The sequence below is a fragment of the Triplophysa rosa genome, linkage group LG6, assembly GCF_024868665.1.
Source record: "Triplophysa rosa linkage group LG6, Trosa_1v2, whole genome shotgun sequence".
NCBI lineage: Eukaryota > Metazoa > Chordata > Actinopteri > Cypriniformes > Nemacheilidae > Triplophysa > Triplophysa rosa.
In genome coordinates this window covers 25,714,692-25,733,874 of record NC_079895.1, presented here as the reverse complement: position 1 = coordinate 25,733,874, position 19,183 = coordinate 25,714,692, and the positions used below count along the sequence as shown (strand labels likewise).

The 19,183-nt window shown below is 38.4% G+C and overlaps 1 protein-coding gene and 1 non-coding gene across 3 annotated transcripts in view; both read left to right on the top strand.

Annotated features, from left to right (window-relative positions):
* The window catches only part of mylka (myosin, light chain kinase a), a 58,592-nt gene that overhangs the window by 6,387 nt on the left and 33,022 nt on the right, over nucleotides 1-19,183 (top strand). Inside the window, exons 2-5 of one of the 2 annotated variants that reach the window (XM_057335741.1) lie at nucleotides 5,350-5,506; nucleotides 17,404-17,611; nucleotides 18,137-18,182; nucleotides 18,863-19,028. In XM_057335741.1, coding sequence (XP_057191724.1) covers nucleotides 5,354-5,506; nucleotides 17,404-17,611; nucleotides 18,137-18,182; nucleotides 18,863-19,028 — 573 coding nt within the window. In that variant the 5' untranslated portion in view covers nucleotides 5,350-5,353. Of the gene's footprint in view, nucleotides 1-5,349; nucleotides 5,507-15,161; nucleotides 15,180-17,403; nucleotides 17,612-18,136; nucleotides 18,183-18,862; nucleotides 19,029-19,183 lie in introns of those variants that run through there. The other variant, XM_057335742.1, reaches the window with a different exon arrangement.
* Nucleotides 9,720-9,794, top strand: trnad-auc (transfer RNA aspartic acid (anticodon AUC)). The gene has a single exon. It is a non-coding gene; the product is annotated as a tRNA-Asp (tRNA).

The window sequence follows — 19,183 nt, the reverse complement described above, 5'->3', positions numbered from 1 at the left end:
GATGAAGGAAGGCAAATGGCCAGCTCTCTCCAGGACCCCATTGGTAGAGACCCAAAAAGAAAACCACAGTTCAGAATCAGAATCAGAATCAGAATCAGAAGAGCTTTATTGCCAAGTGTGCTTGCACACACAAGGAATTTTCTTTGGTGTTGGAAGCTTCTAGTACAGACATTTAACACAATGACAATACAATATAATACGATTTACAGTCTAAAAGATTCTAAATTGTGCATATATAAAATAAAGACTATTTTTCAACATCAATAGACACATCTGTGCAACCAGGTGAACGGTGAATTCCGATAAAATCATCAGCACTGAACTGCACAAATGTGTAACTGGTGAGCTAACAATTATTTACCCGCCTTTCAGCCAGGACTGAATCTTACAATTTTCAATACAGCATTCAAAGCGATTTTTAGACTTTAGATTATCACGGTTTGTGAAACACTCTGAAAGTTTGTCCTCATAGTGCAGATAATATCATTCATTTGTGTTTACGGAATCAGGTCATGATTGACTCCGAGCCATTTTAAACAGCAACAGCTGTACTGTGTAGTGTTAATCTGATAACGCTCTTTTTATGCTATCAATGCTCCAACAGACATGCAGAAACAAAAACATGCAGTCGTGCTGCTAGTACATTATTATTTCAAAAGAAAAGCATGTTTAGAATATGCACATGCAAATAAACCTCACCTTATTTGGGGTTTTATTGTCCAGTGTGTTGTTTGCCTGAGTGGGAATTCATATTATGTTTTGTCACCATCACATGTAATAGTAGGTCTGCACCAGCTTCACACTCTATCAAAGAGATGCACATTAGTGTTGCAGGTTATGACATACGAAATGCGACAAATGTGCTAAAAGAAATAATTCACCCAAAAATTTACCAGTGGGGGAACAATGAACAAAGAACTACAAAGAACTACAAACATGGATGACAGGAAACTGGACATAACCTAAACCATCTAAAAGTCCACATATAGCAGGGGCCACAGGCTGAATTGTGACACATTGATTTCTTCATTTTTTTACACTGACCGCTGTTCTTCACATCATCTGTTTTGTAAGAGTTTTAATGCATGCTCTTGTCTGCGCAGTTTGTTGTAATGAACCAGCAATGCACAGCTGGACATCTAAACATGTGGATCTTTTTTATTGCACTATTTTCCTAATTTATGGGTTTGTCATGCTGCTAGAATGATTGACTTTTAAAAATTCACAGCTCATGTAACAAATGTCAAGTCTGTCATATAAATGCAGTTTCTAACATACACTGTAAAAAGAAAAAAATCCTGAAAACAAAATAAATTTTCTGGCAGCTGGGGGGCCAGAAATATTCCGTAAAATAACATTTCTGTAAAATGTCGTTTTCCCTGTTTTCAGTAAATTTGCGGTCTTGTTCTGTAATTTGACGGTTTGACCAAAATCCTGTAAAAAATGGACATTTTGCTAGCTCATGTAACAAATGTCAAGTCTGTCATACAAATGCAGTTTCAGCAAGGTTTTAAAGTTAATATGTCTTACTGCAAGTGATCTCTTTGAGTTGATATGCTTTCTCTCTACCCAAGTGCATTTACACTGTATACTGAAAAGAGATGCATGGTGTTATCCGCTTTAGCAATTTCTATATAAACATTTTCCCTTGCAGAATGAAGAAGGCCAAAAAGACCATCAATACATCTAATTTGTAATCAAACTTTCAAAAGTTATGGCCACTTATGCAGCCGAGCCATCCAATAACATAAGGGCAACCTTTTAATGGTGCAGTTACTGTGTGCAAAGCTTAAACCTGGCTCATAAACGTGAATCAATAAAGGGGTCATATGGCGCGAACACACGTTTTTTTGTCTTTGGTGTGTTATAAGTTGCCCATGCATGTATTAGACACGTAAAATTGTAAAAATGAAACTGTCGGAACAAAAGATGCATTCTATCTAAAAGCGAATGCTCACCCAGACCTGCCTGAAACGCCTCGTGTAACCACACCCCCACAAATCTACGTCAGTTCGTGGTATGATTTGACTGAGACCGCCCAAATGTCTACGCAAGTAAGGTGGGCGTACCTGTCAGTACAATTGAAGAGGAACCTGATGTTCCAAATATGGTAAGAGGCGTTACATTTCCCTCACACGCTTGCAGTATTCGACCAATCACTACGCACTGGTTAACTGGCCAATCATAGCACACCTCGCTTTTCAGAGTTATGAGCTTTGTTAAAAATCAGCGCGTTTCAGAGAGGCGGAGCAAAGAGGAGATACAAACATGCAAGGTATGTGGAAAATACAGCGTTTTTGAACCTTAAATCGTGTATACGCATTGCATTACATCTAAAACAAACATCATATTCGTTTTAGCCGTGTCATATGACCCCTTTAATATAACTAGCTTTCCTGTAGCTCAGTGGTAAGAGCATGGCGCTAACAATGCCAAGGTCGTGGGTTTGATCCCAGGGGATTGCACATACTTAGAAACAAATGTATAGGATAATGCAATGTAAGTCGCTTTGGATAAAAGTGTCTGCCAAATGCATAAATGTAATGTAAATGTAACTACAATGCTGAATTTACAGGAAGGAAAAATCACTTTGAAGTAGTCGGAGAGTTCTGTAGTTGAGTTCACAGTATCAGTCCACCACGAATAGCACACAACACTGGCTCATATGCTGTAGCAAGGGGCGGAAAAGTGTCTGCATGGGAGGAGAAATGGAAAGAAGCGCCCATCAAACATCCAGCTGTATTTACCCATCCAGTGCGACTGCATGCCTCGCATGCATCACATTTGAGCTCTTTAATCAAAGTTATAAACCATCCTCACGGCAGACCCAGATGAGAGAATTACTAACGCATGGTGAGGATTGATTCAGCCTCTCGTGACCCCTCGCCGCAGCAGGTTACAACACACACACAACCTGTGCAGGAGAAATGGTTGTTTTCACGTGCTGTATTTTAATGGGTTTGCACTTGCGTGTGTGTGAAGTATTCAAGGATTACAGGATTTAGGTTTCCATATGGTTACATTTTGACCCAAAGGTCAAAGGAAGCATATTTCAGCCAAGATCTTGCTGCTCTTGATAGTTCTTGATAGTGAAGGACTCTTTTGACCTTCTTTGAAAGGGTATGTTTTTTAAGATGACCTTTAAAGGTATAGAATACGGTAGCACTTACTGTGCCCTACTTGAAAGACTTCTTCAGAAACAAAAGGCATTTTTCATTTTATAACATTTACCTGCAGTGTTCAGCATTTGCATACTCATTTCAATTTGCATTAGAAATGAGTGCGAATATCGAAGAAAGCCAAGAATGGCTTTATTTCTTCATTCGATACTTGCTATGTTAATATTTTGTAAATAATATTTTGTTTTGAATTCAAAATATGTGATTTCGTCTAACATCACAATTAACTTTACATACAACATGTAGGTAAAGACAGTGTCTTGTGATCTCCAGGTTATGTATGAAGGACACAGCTCTACTGAAGTCCTAAGACTTGGACATATACTGTATGGTGCTTAACTGTGAATGTCAAGGATTTTAAACATGTGATTTCAACATCATGCCCTGAAGGAGATCATAGTCTGACGAGTAATGAAAACTTAAATGTGTGTTAGACCTGACTTTGGAATGTATGTTTAAGCCTGTCTGTCTATTAAAATGAATCTCACAATTATTTTTGGTAAGCTTAAATCTTAATGCTGCAGCATATATTGAAATTCGACAGAACTGTGTGCTTCAGATTTGATATTACAGTCTGGGCAGGGTCCAGCAACCGTGTGCACAAAGCAAGGTTCAAAAAGAAATAATTGATTCAGTCTAGTGAACTTGACAGGTTTGCATAAAGCCCAGACCCAGCTGAACACCTTTGAGCCAAACACGTATTAGCCAAACCCATCAATGATTTCTACACAGGGGTACAGTCATTTCAAGTCCCAATACTATAGTGTATCTCTAAATAGCGATATTTAGATAAAATAAATATTTTCCACATACCGTGCATGTTTGTATCTCCTCTTTGCCCCGCCTCTCTGAAACGCGCAGATTTTTAACAAAGCTCATGGCTCTGAAAAGCGAGGTGTGCTATGATTGGCCAGTTAACCAGTGCGTAGTGATTGGTGGAATACTGCAAGCGTGTGAGGGAAATGTAACGCCTCTTACCATATTTGGAACATCAGGTTCCTCTTCAATTGTACTGACAGGTACGCCCACCTTACTTGCGTAGACATTTGGGCGGTCTTAGTCAAATCATACCACCAACTGACATAGATTTGTGGGGGTGTGGCTACACGAGGCGTTTCAGGCAGGTCTGGGTGAGCATTCGCTTTTAGATAGAATGCATCTTTTGTTCCCACACTTTCACGTTTGCAATTTTACGTGTCTAATACATGCATGGGCAACTTATAACACACCAAAGACACAGAAAAACACGTATTCGCGCCATATGACCCCTTTAAAACTTAATCTTCCATATACGTAAAGATGGTACCAGACCCCTGCCAAGATTTACGTTTGCACAATTTATAACCCATGGGTACCATTTCAATCGTTGAGCTCTGATCATTAAAACACTGCAAATCACAGTACACCTTCTGCAAATCTAGGTTTGATTGAATAATAAAAAGGAAAAAGGACCACCTCGGTGGGAATGTTCTTTGTGCGTTTGAATTTCCTCTTTTATGTTTGTCATGTCTTTTATTTTGAAGCATTGTTGTCTTGTGTCCTGTTTTGTGTTTGTTTTCATTGGCTCTGTCTATGCTGTGAATCACTATATCGTGAGCATGAATTCAGTGTTGGTGCTGATCCGCCAAACATCGGGAAACTGATGAATTAACATCTCGCAAAACCGTTTGAATTGTTCAATTTTAACAGTAACATGTAACTGCAGAATGCAACAATGTTACCGTCATGTTTTTTAGTATGAAAAAGTTCATTACATTTCATCTAAAATATGTATGAAATAATGCAAAAACGTGCATTGTTGTTTTATGTGCAATGTGTAAAAAAGCATCCAAGGCTGGTGATGTTGAATTATGGGTATTTATTTCTACCTAAACTAGAATGCTTTTTCTAAATGCTTTGAAGGCTGTGGTTCTGGATTTGTTTTGGATTCTTTATTTTAGGAATATACAATCAAAGACCCAAGTGTTAAAACTTGGTGGTAAAATTGCAACATATTTCTTTCCAGTTAGATTTAAAAGACATTTATGTCTAGTTTGATAAATGCCATTTTACCTGCAATGTGTGCGTTGTTTTGGAGTAAAATGCGAATGTAACCTTTTTAACAAGTTGAGTGAAGTTGAGTTAAGTACCGCCATTATTCTAAATGATTGATCTGTTCTTGTGTTCACAGAGTGATGGGCGATGTTCAGTTTGCCACTGGCTCTCATGTCTCGAAGACGAGTCTTACTCTGGGACAAGGTCTCTCCAGCAGAGAAGCCCCTGTTTTTACCCTCCCGCCACGTAATACCCGAGTCAGCCAGGGAGGTATCGCACGCCTCGAAGGCAAGGTGAGCAAGATTGCTTGCATATCGCAGTCTGCCATTCTGTCTGCACAGAGTTGGAAAAGTAACGCTTGGTTATATTACACAAGGCACTGTGGCATGTATTAAGAGTATAATATATCTTTATCCCAAGACTAGGATTTTGACTTTAAAATGCTTAAGATTTGAGTAAGGTCTGAAAAAGAGCTGTCAATATTTTTTTAAATCCCTTGAGACACAATGAAATACTGTAAATTTTGATCGTTAAAATAATTGTTTTGTCGTTTGCATGAGAACTTTGAGATTACAGAAATATGCAGCACTCCTTTCCTCTCATGTCTTCAGCTGATAGCAACAAGAAATATGATGCAAGATGCTTTTTTATTAAACTATAATATATTTTCTCTTGAACATTCATATCAGCTAAAGCACATCTTTATCACGAGGACAGAAGTCATGGATTTTGACACTTCCTTGTGGATTTTAGACTGTCACAAGCAGTCAAACACAGTGGAACTCAAATAATGCCACTAGTCATATATCGGTGAGCGTGTGCTGTCTGGGGCCAAAGAGAAGAATTAAAACGATTTTTTCATGAAAGAGGCACCCAAGTCATGAGACCAGGAAATCACAATAGCTCCAATAAGCCCTATTCGCACGTGATTTGTATTACCTGCACTAAAAAAAATGCGCGGCCGAAATGCCCAAAAAGCGCGGCCGATGATGATGATGAATATGAAGGAATTTTCCCTATTCTTTTTTTACAGTTGTTTTACCTGTATTTTACATTTTGCGCTGCATTAAATGACATTTTAGCACTAACGGAAATGTCCGTAAAATAAAGGAAAATGTACTGGTAATTTTCGGCCAGTACTTTATCCGTTTTTTGACCGGATTTTTTTTACAGTGTGGGGACCTCTAGTCATTTGTAATAATTGCAGAGGTTGTCTGTGATCTTAATCCCGTGCGAATCGGCATCTCTGTGATTTGGCGGGCTCATATGTCCTTTTTCAAGGTTTTATCCACCCTTTGCGAATAATGGAGGCTGTGTTGAAGTGTGTTGATATTATTTCGGGTGCTGGGTCATATCCATACCTGCCAACACTGCCATTTTGGCCGGGAGTCTCCTGTTTTGTTATTTCTCATGGGAACTCCCGTAACGCGATCGCGAACCGGACAGAGGAAGATCCCCAAACTCGGGTCTCAAATGCTGACAGGTACAGTCATATATCATTATACACCATACAAACTAGACACAAAGCCTTGCCGTCATATCCGGGAAATGAGTGGGTCAATTTGAGTGAAATCACAGGCTTCACTTATACCGTGCGAATGCGCCACATGAAATACAGATGAGGGGAGGTCATTTCTAAATCACACGAGGTCCACGGATAATCCCATGCGAATAGGGCTGTATTACCATAATTAGAAGGGATAGAAAAAAAGCATTAAACAAGCACATTTAACTACAAATACTGTTTTAAGGGATGTTATAGACACCAGACTAATATCGGACAGAGGAGCTTTGATTTCTCTGCTGTTTCGTGTAAAGAAACAAATGTTATCCATGAAGATGTTTTATTTCTGGTCACTCAGTGCTACCTATAATACTTTATTATGACACTGGTTTTTTATGGGAGTATAATTCAGAATCGCTTCTCAAGCGTAAAGTATTCCAGCAGACGCAGGAAAGCCCTGAGCGCAGGTACAGCTGCTGAGACTGGACTGCATTTGTAATGGCTGTCGGTGGAAATTCTGACAGGATCTCCTCTATCGTCCTATATTAGCACTTCGGCCGATTTCGCATCCATTTTTAAATTCTGAACACAGACGGTGTCTGGAATTGCTCTCATCTGACATTCCTATTGTGAAGTCACCTAAAAACAACACACAGAATTCAGATTTATTTTGATGGTTTTTATATTACAACACACTGTAAAAAACAGTAGAGTCAACTGAAAATAATAAATCAACCTATCACAAGCACGTTTTTGAGTTCAATTATGTTTTATTAACAAAGTTTGGGAGGAGCACGTGCAGGTAACTAACCCGGCTGGCTTGCTATGACCAATCTCACAAATCAGATAACTAACCCAGCTGGTTTCCTATAACCAATCATCCTTTTAGCTGGGGAGAAAACCCCTACAAATAGACAAGACGCCTTACCTTCATTCTCTCTACATTTTCGTCATTTCACCACCAGCCAGTTTTTACAGCAGTATAACAGGGGGGAACGACCCAAGTCCGGGCACATACCGGGCCCTCTCCCCGGACAAGGGGCGGGCGCTCTGAGTTCGGAGGAACTACCAAGCTCGGAGCCCTCTCCTCGTGACAGCACGCCAAATACGCATACTATCCGTCCCTTATTATTCGTACTTATTATCTGCGAGGTGAACTCAACAAACAGAGACTGAAGTCCACCCAACTTAAAAATGTTTAAGTCATTAGTTGTCACAGCACAGTCAAGTTTACCTAATGAACAACACGACAATATATTTTTTGGTGGCTGAACATAAATAGAGAATATAGATTGGTCATTTAAAAGTAAACAAATGTATTGGTCTTTTACAAGAATTGTATGTTTTCTGCCTCAAACAGACCAAAACTTTGTTCAAATAACTGCTTAAACAGTTTGTTTTGAGTGTATATACCAGTTTACTGTTGTGTCATGCACTTACACCTCAACATTGAACACACAAACCTCAACCATGGTAACAATCAAAAACCATCATTCATTAAAAAAACTCTGAACTCAACAGATAACTAACAGTAACAACGATATTAAAGCATAGATTAAGACAGCAAGAACTAGAACAATAATCTTCAATAGAAAAACAAATATGAAACACAGAATTGAACATGCTGCAAAGCATCTTGGGAACTTTCAAACTCTTGCAATATTGTTTGCTCAGAATACACTGTTTTGTAAGTTGGGTAAACTTTGTCTTAGTCCAGCCAACAAAATAATCTTTGTTAGAAACATGTTTAGGCTAATTTTGTTTAGTATATGCAAAACAATCATTTGACTCCTTTAACTAAAAATTCTATGTTCAAGTTACTTATTTATCTTTGTAGGGAGAACAGATTTTTTTACAGTGTTATTGCACCTGAATACTAAGTTTGTAGATTTTGCTTTCTCATGCTTGCTGTTCTTCTTCTGATCAGTGCCATGAATGTATGCCCAGGTTCTGTGTGTTCAGTGCGTTGAGGTGTTTTCTAGTTCTGAGAGACAGAAGCAGAACGAGCACAAACAGGGATTAAAATACCTTTGTCTTGTGACTCCAGGCTTCCTGTTGCACTTGGCTTGTATTTATTGAGGCTTGTCAAATCAATACTGAGGCACATGAGACGTTTTCTAGTTATTTAGAAATGAAAGATTGGGAGCTGGAAAACACATGTGTACCAATTTAAAACGCTGGTGATTAACTAAAAGCCACTGACGTAAGCAATAACTGACAAGAAAACACAGGGCTGTAAAGCGAAGGCAAGCTAATGAGAATAAAATTAGGGACAAGTGAACATAATGGATTGCCATGGAAACAAATGAATTACAGTAGACTAGAGGTAATCAAGAGCTTAATTAAACAGGGCACAGCAGTAATAAAGAGTGTCATCGGAATAAAATTCTGATGATTCCCGGTTCCGTTTAAAATAACTATTATTATTTTTGAACTATTTTATCTTAATTGAATGGAGTGTTGCTGTAAGGTAATAAGTCATGTGGAGTAATGCTAGTCCATCAATCTCATGTGCTTCAAAGTTGATGTTTTTTACACTATCAACTACACAGTAACATTATGCTTTTTAAGCAGATATAAGCTGGTTGGCCAAATAGTGCCTTGACGGCTAAGACACTTGTTCAGTTCCCTAAATTAATGAAAAAGTGCGCATACAGTCTTGGGAAACGATGTGTTCGGCAGTTAAAGATGCAGCGCGACGCGTCTTTGGGGTACGCGTATAGTTTTGGGAACCAAGGTGTTCTGCGGTGCAAGAATGCTCACAGCGCTTGGCCACGCGTCACACCAGAACCGTTTTCGGAACCGAAACTTATAAATTGCTCATGGTTCCGATGTTACCCATGTTGTAAATGTATTTGTAAACTTGGTTTGTCAAATTAAAATAGATACAAATATTTAACCAGACAAACAATTATTCGAAGCTTGAAAGGAAATCTGAAAACAAAGTACACTTTAAAATTTACACCACGCAGCGCACGCACGCATGCACGAATTTGGAAGTAGCTTTCCTGTGGCTCAGTGGTTAGAGCATGGCGCTATCAACGCCAAGGTCATGGGTTCGATTCCCGGGGATTGCACATAGTCAGAACAAATATATAGTACAATGCAATGTCAGTTGCTTTGGATAAAAGCGTCTGCCAAATCTCGTAAACGCGCGCACACACAGCCTCTTTTTTTCGATTTATGAGGGAGTGTGAAACTAGAGTTTCTGTGCAGAGAAGTTTCTCTGGTTCCAGGAGATGAGGGTGTCAGAATGTTACATTGTGCACTTTACAGATAATAGGCTAATTATAAAAAATCACATGGTCGGACTTTTGAGTTTTATCATAGAGTCTTGTCCACTTTGCATTTTTTTCTGGCACTACTTCCAAGCAGTCATGCAGACTAAAAAATGTGTACAATACAGTATGCATCAGACGACTGTTGCTGATCCATAAGCAAGTTGTCTGAGACTATCAGTATCTCTGTACAGAGAGGAAAAGACAACAACAATGAAGTTCAAACTACACTCTTAAAAATAAAGGTGCGATTTTTACTGGCGATGAGCCGAGTGAACGTGAAAATTCCATCCCTGACATAGATGGCGCTCAATGAAAAACAGAAATACCCCGGCACACAAGGTGGCGCTGCGCAACTTTATGCTTCTGACACTCGCTTGGCACACAGAATAAGAATTCATCTTGCTTCCTCTTTGTCAATGTGTGCTCGGCAAGACCGTTTTGTGCTTGAGCGCCACCAAGTCTTCAGCAGCTTCAGGCATGTGAACAAAAGCGCCTATCTCATTGGTTGGCGATGCGATGCGTCAAACCAAAAAAACAAGCCCGAGGCATTTTAAAAAAATTACGCTTTTACGCCTAGAGTTTTGCGCGTCGGTGTGCACACTCACATTGGCACCCTTTGTTTAGTCACTAGGCGTTAAACGTCGACGATAAACGCGCACGATTATCGTCCCGGTGTAGACAAGCCTTTAAATAATTACACTAGATATGACTGAAAAACACAGAGAGAAACAGAGTTTGGCCTGTGTTTTAAACTTTGGAACTCCTTTTGAGACCCAGTTCCCATCCTGAGCTGCAGTCTAGTCAGGATAAAGAATGGCAATAAAACATCAGATAGTCCTCTCACAGGTACAGAGCAGCACATGGTTACAGTAAAGACCTACAGTAGCATCAATATATCATGATACAGGCCTCTTGAACTTTAGTTTAGGAATATGTAAATAACTGTTTCTATTCCACCTGGAAGAAGGCCCCTCATTTTAAAAAGCAACTTTATACAGTACATAAATTTAATTTATTTAAACGGTATTAAGTCATTAGGTCAAACAAACCATGTTCTAAAACACAGCTGCCATATTAAGGAAAGGATTTTCCAGCAGGGCTAGTAAAAACTGTGCAGGTAAATTGACTTGTTACACGGCTCGTTGGAATGCTTGATTCTGATTGGCCAGTCGCGACATTTGCAGGTTCGTTATTCCCAGATAACAACCTCTCAAAACTAATAACACACGGTAACCCGGATACAGCAAGTCATTTTGACAGGTTTGTTTGACAAATTAAATATAAATATGTTTTTTAATTACATATATGAAATTATATTTACAAATGATTAAACCAAATTGCCTGGTCGTGACATTTGAGCGTCATTTCTTACCTTAAAACTTAACTAACAGCTTTTCCTCGCGGAAGGTCTGCATTCGGTAAAAATGAGCTAATCAAATATTTCAAATTCACATTTCATGTCCAGTTTTTTTTCTCATGTGGCAAGTAGCCGTGTAATAAGCGGGATAATGTACAAGCAGCCGGCTGTTATGGCGAAATAAGCCCCTTCAGTGTGATACAAGAGCCTACGCTTCGCGAAGTTAAATTTAGCAGATGCTGTACATTGCGGCACACAGCAGTGGTATATAGAGGTGGCGTTCTACTGTATTGTGATGTTATAACGAAATGTTAACTTATGAAAGTATCATTTCAAATACGGTAGAACAGCACTTCTATATACCACTGCTGTGCTAAATTTAACTAACGTTATTTTCTCATTTTTCCATTTCTCTCTGCTTTAAGTCTCCCCAACCGGAAACTGCCTAGGGTTCTGACCGTGAAACGCGGAAGTCACGCATGCATGGAGCCCATTAGCTATATAGAACAAAATCATTTTTGTACCAGGCTGTATACATGTTTTTATCTGCTATAAAGTTGGGCATTTTAACATGGGGCTCAATGAGACTCTGCTCTGGGAGCCAGTCTCTAGCGGCCAGTCAATGAATTGCAGTTTAAATCACTTCCGTGTTGGTTTCACTAGAGAGACCGGAAGGTTGCCGCTCAGTTTAAACACTAATCTTATTAAAGCAATAAGCCCCAAGAAGCAGTGGGTTACAGTGCATTTTATAACAGCTAAGGGCGTATAACAGCTGTTATAAAATGCACTGTAACCCACTGCTTCGCGGGGTTTATTGCTTTTATAAAACGGTTATTCCATATGCTTAGCAAGGTTTCATAAAATAAAGTAAATAAAATGATATTTAGGCTATGTGGTGCGGTCAGCCGTTATATATTGGGGTATTTTATAACGGCTTAGAACTCTGCTCAGCCAATCTGAATCAAGGACCAGAACTGACCGTTTTATAAGATTAAATAATATAAATGGTTATGCTTTTCTTAGAAAATGCTTGTAATTGTATCGCTTTTTTGTTAGAGTGATGAAAGGTTTCGAGACTTAAAAAATCAGACAGGAGTGAAGCTTATTGGAAACAGATGTGGAATCTGATACTTCCACATACTCCCGGCTTTACCTTTTATTTTTCTCTTGGTCTGTTCATTTCTCTCAGCTTCTCTATGCTTTTCAACACTATTACAACACTCCTCCTTATACATGTATGTAGTCAAATCCTTCAGTCGCAGCCTTTACTTTTTCTTCAGTACGTCAGTACTTGCAAAGATGTGAAGGCGGTTCCAAAAAGTAGGCATGCTTTTTAAACCAGCATCCTTCGTGATCAAGGCAATCCCAGAATTAACTGTGCCAAACCTGAAAAAATGAATCCAAGTAAGAGCAAGACAAAGAAATAGAGGAAAGATATGAAAAACATGCTTAAATTACATTTAATGTAGGATGTGTCACGTCGTGTCAACATCGGACGCGACACATGTGGACAAAATTGAAAATGATTTTGGGTTCTAATGCGTTTCTAATGTCTGTTGTCGTGTCGTGTCGTGTCGTGTCGTGTCGCGTCGTGCCGGTCACGTCCGTTGTAGACACTGTGTTAGTTTTACATTGGTAGAAGTCATCAAAGCAGCTGAGTATGTCTCTAGGTATTGGAATGGAGCCAAAATGGTTGACTCATTATAGGGAATCCAATCCAAGGTAAGCAAAAAAGAGGTGCGGAAAAATGTGTCATTTACGTTAGTAGGCAACAACTTTAATCACTGAGAATGCACCGAATGTGAAACAAACATCAGCAAAGCAATATTAACCGAAGAAAAACTTGCACTGCGCACACAGCCTGTGACTGTTCAAATATATATCATTGTGTCTGCCATTTACAAATGTATACAAGTTTTATTTTGTACATGAATAATACACACAATAGGGGAATAAACTCTGTTGGAGTTCGGCATGTGTAAATGTGATCAGTGTGTGTGTAAATGAGTTCTGGGAGTTCTTGGACCGACCGTGCTACAGTTTTTCAGGTGTGTGACGTCGCCAGGTTTTAACAGCAAATGTAAAGCCAGGAAAAAGTGATAACAGGAAAGAAAAAAGAGAGAGAAACATCAGGATGAGCTATTGAACAACAGCCTGATGTTTTGGCCCACTGGCCAGTGGAATGTGAGTGGTGTGTTGTGTGAACATTGACGCCCTGAAGGGTGTTCTGTGCAGCCATCGGCCCTGAAAAAACCTAGTGTTAAATGTTCATTTTGGGATCATTTGCTTCATTTTTGCACACAGTTTTTTAAGTAACTTCACTTAATAATTTAATTTTTATTAACACTAAAAGCAAGTACTGTAAATCTAACGAGTTGTTCTTTTCCAGTGCTTTTTCACTCGTTTGTAAACTTCTAACTAATTTAAGATGAATTATTTGTAGGAGGCCACATAATGAGAGTCAATCCCCAATACTGACTCCAGGTCAGCCCAGAGAAACACTCAACATAGTACATAACATCAGTTTCCAATTATACACTCTTAAAAATAAAGGTGCTTGAAAGGTCCTTCTCAGCGATGCCATGGAAGAACCATTTTTGGTTCCACAAAGAACCATTCAGTCAAAGGTTCTTTAAAGAACCATCTCTCATCTCATTTTATTATCTGAAGAACCTTTTTTAAAAGTGAAAGGTTCTTCAGATGTTAAAGGTTCTTTATGGAACCACAAGGTTCTTCTATGGCATCAAAGAACCTTTTCAAGCACCTTTTTTTAAGAGTGTATTTAGAAAAATCATTGATTCAGACTCAAGAATTTACTTAGACTGGCTTAAAGTGGTTATCATTCTGTTACACTACAAACAAGTAATTGCCATTACTAATAATCAAATTATATTACAGTTACAGTCCAAAAGAATTGTAAACATGGCAAAGCCTTGAAAAGCATCTTCCCAGATGATCATGTTCTGAATGGTGTCTGGGTTTGGCTTCGACATAAGACGTCTTCGGAGACGCCTCCGAGCATGTCTGATGTTCTATGGAATGAGTTCTGGGCAGCAGTTAAAAGGCCTCATTAAAAGATGAGAATAATGGACTTTGAATACTGCCAATCGTGTCTAGTGAAAGACGATATTGATTAGAAAAGTCTGCGCATGTGGTTTTGTTTGTTTATGTTCATTTTATGTTTTATCGATTCAGTGTTCCTGGAATGTTGTCTATTTTAGGATTCCATTTTAAATGCACAAATGCACTTTGTTTAATAAGCGGTAACAGGGTTGGCCACTAAAAAGTCCGTCTCATACGGTCAGTGTTTGTTAAGGCACGCATCATTATTAAAATAATCTACAACTGTATCACAATGCCTAGTATTATGGCGCTTGTGTACAGATCCATGATGGAAATTGATTGTTAAATATACTAAATTATGCTTATTTGAGAATGTGAAAAATGTTGGAGCTTTGAGCCCTACTTGAGCCTTCGGTATGTATAATGTTGGAGAAAAAAGTAAAAAGCAGACGTTTTCTGCAAACAAAAACTGTTTTTCCTGTCCTCAGCTTTGGTTGAGCGTCCTGCTGGATTTTTGAGGCAGAGCTTCTGACCACAAGTCTCAGAGAAAAGCTTCAAACTGAGAGAGAGAATGTGAGAAAAGACAGCAGTTGACATCGAGGAAATACCAGCGCTGCTGATGTTATTTAAGAGAGAATTCAGAGGTAATATTGCTGTTTTTGGGCATATCTCTACTGAAGCGAACCTGTCCCCATGAGGTAATGCTCGACTGAGAGCAAGGGAGGCCAGTCTGACAGACTCAAAGGAACCATTCCTTTATGGTAAAGCTTGTTTTTTTACTCTTTCTAAACTTCCTTGGAACTTTTGGAAGGCCATCTGGAATTAATCTGTTGTCTACTAGCCATCGAGCCCTATAAATTTGTATGTTCGATCTGAAATCTGTTTCAGCTTGCTTGCAGCATCGGTTTCCTATGATTTTTTGTTTTATTTGAAGTGAATCTGTGATACGTGATCACGCGTTGATTGGTTTTCAAATGGATAAAAATATTGTGTTTCTTGATTTTACTGTGGTGCTCTTCCATTGTGCACACTCCCTGAGAACTAAAAAGAGAGTTTGACAACACAGCGAAAGAGAAGTTGAGGAGTGAAGAAAGGGATTGTCCATAGTGTGTCCTAGTTAGCTGTTGTTGGTAGAATCAGAAGAAAACCGATCAAGAGAGATCAATGAAGTGAAAAGGAGACATTTCACAAGTACCATTGCTTTCAACATAATGACTAGATGGATTCTATGCTATAGAAAAGAAAGACATTGTACTGGGAATAATGCATTGTTAGTGCATTATGAGAAATCTTTGTAAAAGCAAGCATCATTTCCTGTTGTTTAAACTTAAAACTAAGTATTAAAATGTGTGCACTGTTTGTGCTACAGACATGAGATGCCTCAAGTCATGCATTTTGTTTGGATGTGATATTACCGATATGTGATTGTTTGAATTTAGGAATTTTGCTGGGTGGATATAACACAGCAGGCAAAATCGACTCAAATCTAGAGAAAGAATATTTTAGAGACGTGTGCCACCTACTATTGCCCTAGCAACCAACCACATCACCCTAGCGACCATACAGAAAGAACTTAACTAACTAATCTGCAACTCCCTAGGCCAGTGTTTTCCAATGTATGAGGATAACCGACTGATTTGTGCAACAGTAAAAGTGTGAGGGAGACAGACTTTGAGGACTTTGAGGAAAAATTGAGGATGCATTGTGATGTCGAATCAAATTGTTCACATGATAACCGTAATCAAATCGAATCGTGAGACCAGTGACGATTCACACCCCTATTTGGCGATACTGATATCGATACGATGTAGGCCCAAATGTCTCATTTCCTCTAATGGGTATCATTTTGGTTCATTCTGAGCAAAAGCTGTTTTTGGGGGGTTCTGATTTCTAAATATGTGTTAAAATGAAATAAAACAATGATTCGTAATGTTCTTCTTGTAATAATTGTACATTGTTCTAATAGTCTTTGTCAATCACATGATCTTATTAGTCTGAATAATCTGATTTTTTAGAGACGGATGGAATTTTCATTTGTACACTCTTGAAAATGAAGATGCTTCACGGTTCTCTAGAACAGGGGTTTTCAAACTGGGGTCCGGGGACCCCCAGGGGGCCTCCAGAAGGATGCAAGGGGTCCCCCAGAAATTTTCTAGGAAAAAAGATTAAGCGAATCCAGAATTGTTTATATTTGAATCTTTCTAGTGAGTTCATCTCACTATAGTTTCTTTTTTCGGACTCTAAGTGAAATTGTTGCCGACTATTTAGGGTTAGAAACAATGTGTTGTCTTTATAATATTCTATTTACCATTCATCCAACAAAATTTTAAACGTTTATTTACACAGAAAAAATATAGATTGATATATATTTTAGTAAAGGGGGTCCCTCACAAAAGGTTAATCATATTTGGGGGTCCTTGGCTTCGTAACGTTTGAAAACCCCTGCTCTAGAAGAACCTTTTTTGTCTGAATGGTTCCATAAAGAACCTTTAACATCCAAAAACGTTTCTGTTTCACAAAAGATTCTTTGTGGTGATAAAAGGTTCTTCAGCTTATAAAAAGGTAAGAAAGAGATGGTTCTTTAAAGAACCTTTGACTGGATGTATATTATTATTCAAAAATTCTCTTGGAGCTCCTTGAGTTCAACTTCAACCATGTAGCCTTGTGAGTTTTCGACAGAACCCTTTGTGTATTTGACAAAATGTAACGTTTTAGCTAGTGTAAAACTAGGATTTATTAGGATAAATATAGAGAGCTGTTGGTATGAAATTTCTGTTGTTCATAACGAAATAAGTGGAATAACTCATTTGCTTCTTGTAGGCAAAGTAATGTTGATAATAAGTTACTGAGTAACTAATAATAAACGCTGTTCGTGTTCCTGTTCACTGAGTTTTAGTCATGTCCAGAATGTTGCACCAAACTTCAGTGAATGTGTGTGGTTATCTGTATAATACATTCTTCATGTCTTCATGTGATATCTGTCAGGTGCGTGGTCATCCAGAGCCCCAGGTGTGCTGGTTTCGAAATGGGAAGCTGTTGATGTCTAGCGATCGCTACTCCATGGAACAAAGTGCACGTGGAACCTTCAGTTTACTGGTTCGGGAGGTTCAGAATGATGATGGTGGACGTTACACTTGCGAGGCGGTCAATGACGCTGGAAACTGTCAGGTTACCGTGGAGATCATTGTCGAAGGTACAGCATCAGACCTTGAGCTGGTGCTCAGAGGCAATGTTAAGATGATGGAATGATCTATAGATTGCACAGCAGTCTACAACCTCCTTAAATCCATTCAACTACATTGAGCTTTGGCTGTATCATCATCTACTTTCATTGTAGGAATAATAGCTACAGTGAATAATAAGTAGATCACACTGCAGTTTTGCTTACATTTGTAGCATAGAATATACATTTTACATTAAAAATGTGCATTTTAATTTACACTATATATTCCTGCTGTTCAAGTCTTCACAGTTTGAGAACAGATAATGCTTAATAAATGTTTAATACACGTCCTCCGGCATCACAAAGCACAAACATATGGAGGCGTGCAAGTATTTCACAACTAGCATAACACAGCGGGTTTACGGTCGAAAGAAAGACTTGGAGGAAATATTTTCTTTTTATGTTTCTAATGAGTTCTCTGTGTTTATAAAGGCTGTGTATACTTTATATCTATGTGTTTGAAACCTTATGCATAATTATTTCCATTCCCCACAGGAAACACAGGAAAGAAATACAATCTTCCCTCCTCCAGTAGAATAGGGTAAGAAACATACGGGGCAGTCCTAGTCAGTGTTGGGTAAGTTACTCTGAAAAAGTAATTAATTACTAGTTACTAATTACATATTCAATAGTGTAATTAGATTACTGTACAAATTACTCTCTCCAAAAAGTATTTGATTACTTATTACTAATTACTTTCTATATCCTACATCAACCTTGATGAGTTAAGTGATTCAAGGATAGACATGAAACGGCTCTTTTAATTCATTCAAATAAATAATAAAAATGACATAAAGTAGTATTATTAAATAACCAAAGTATTACAAATGTGAGAATTATACATTAAAGCATGGATTTTAAAGTTAGACTGAATTTTGATGTCTATTCCACTATTGCACACACATATATTACACACAGTATTTAGTTTAATTACATCAGAAGTAACTGTAATTAAATTACAGAAAAAATAAAAGTAATCCCTTACTTACTTACAAGGAAAAAGTAATTAAATTACAGTAACTAATTACTTAGTAACTAGTTACACCCAACACTGGTCCTAGTACACACCAAATCAAAAATTCTCACTATGCATCTTGAATACGGTATATGACTGTAACATGACAGGTAAAGGCAAGTGCTGTTGAACAGCAACATTCGCTCTGCAATAAAAGCTTGTGAATGAATTCAATTATATTTCTGTTCTATCTTTTCTTTCCTCAGTGGCTCAATGGGTGTTCCGGCAGTAGAAAACAGACCCAGTATCTGGGGCGAAAGCCCCCCAAAGTTTGTGACTAAACCTTCACGTCTGTATCTCAAAATTGGACAGAGTGGCAAGTTCTCAGTCAAGATCACAGGACGACCACAGCCACTGGTGCAGTGGTACAAGGTGAGCGATGACTTCCTAGAAAGCAGCTCATTTCTAGTTACAGAGGAAGGTAGTTGTGCAAGCAAAGCCAAAAAAAGACCAAGACCAAGTGAGTAAAAAAACAAGACTTTATATTTTATAGTGCTACATATTCTATTACATTTCCTTATTTTCCT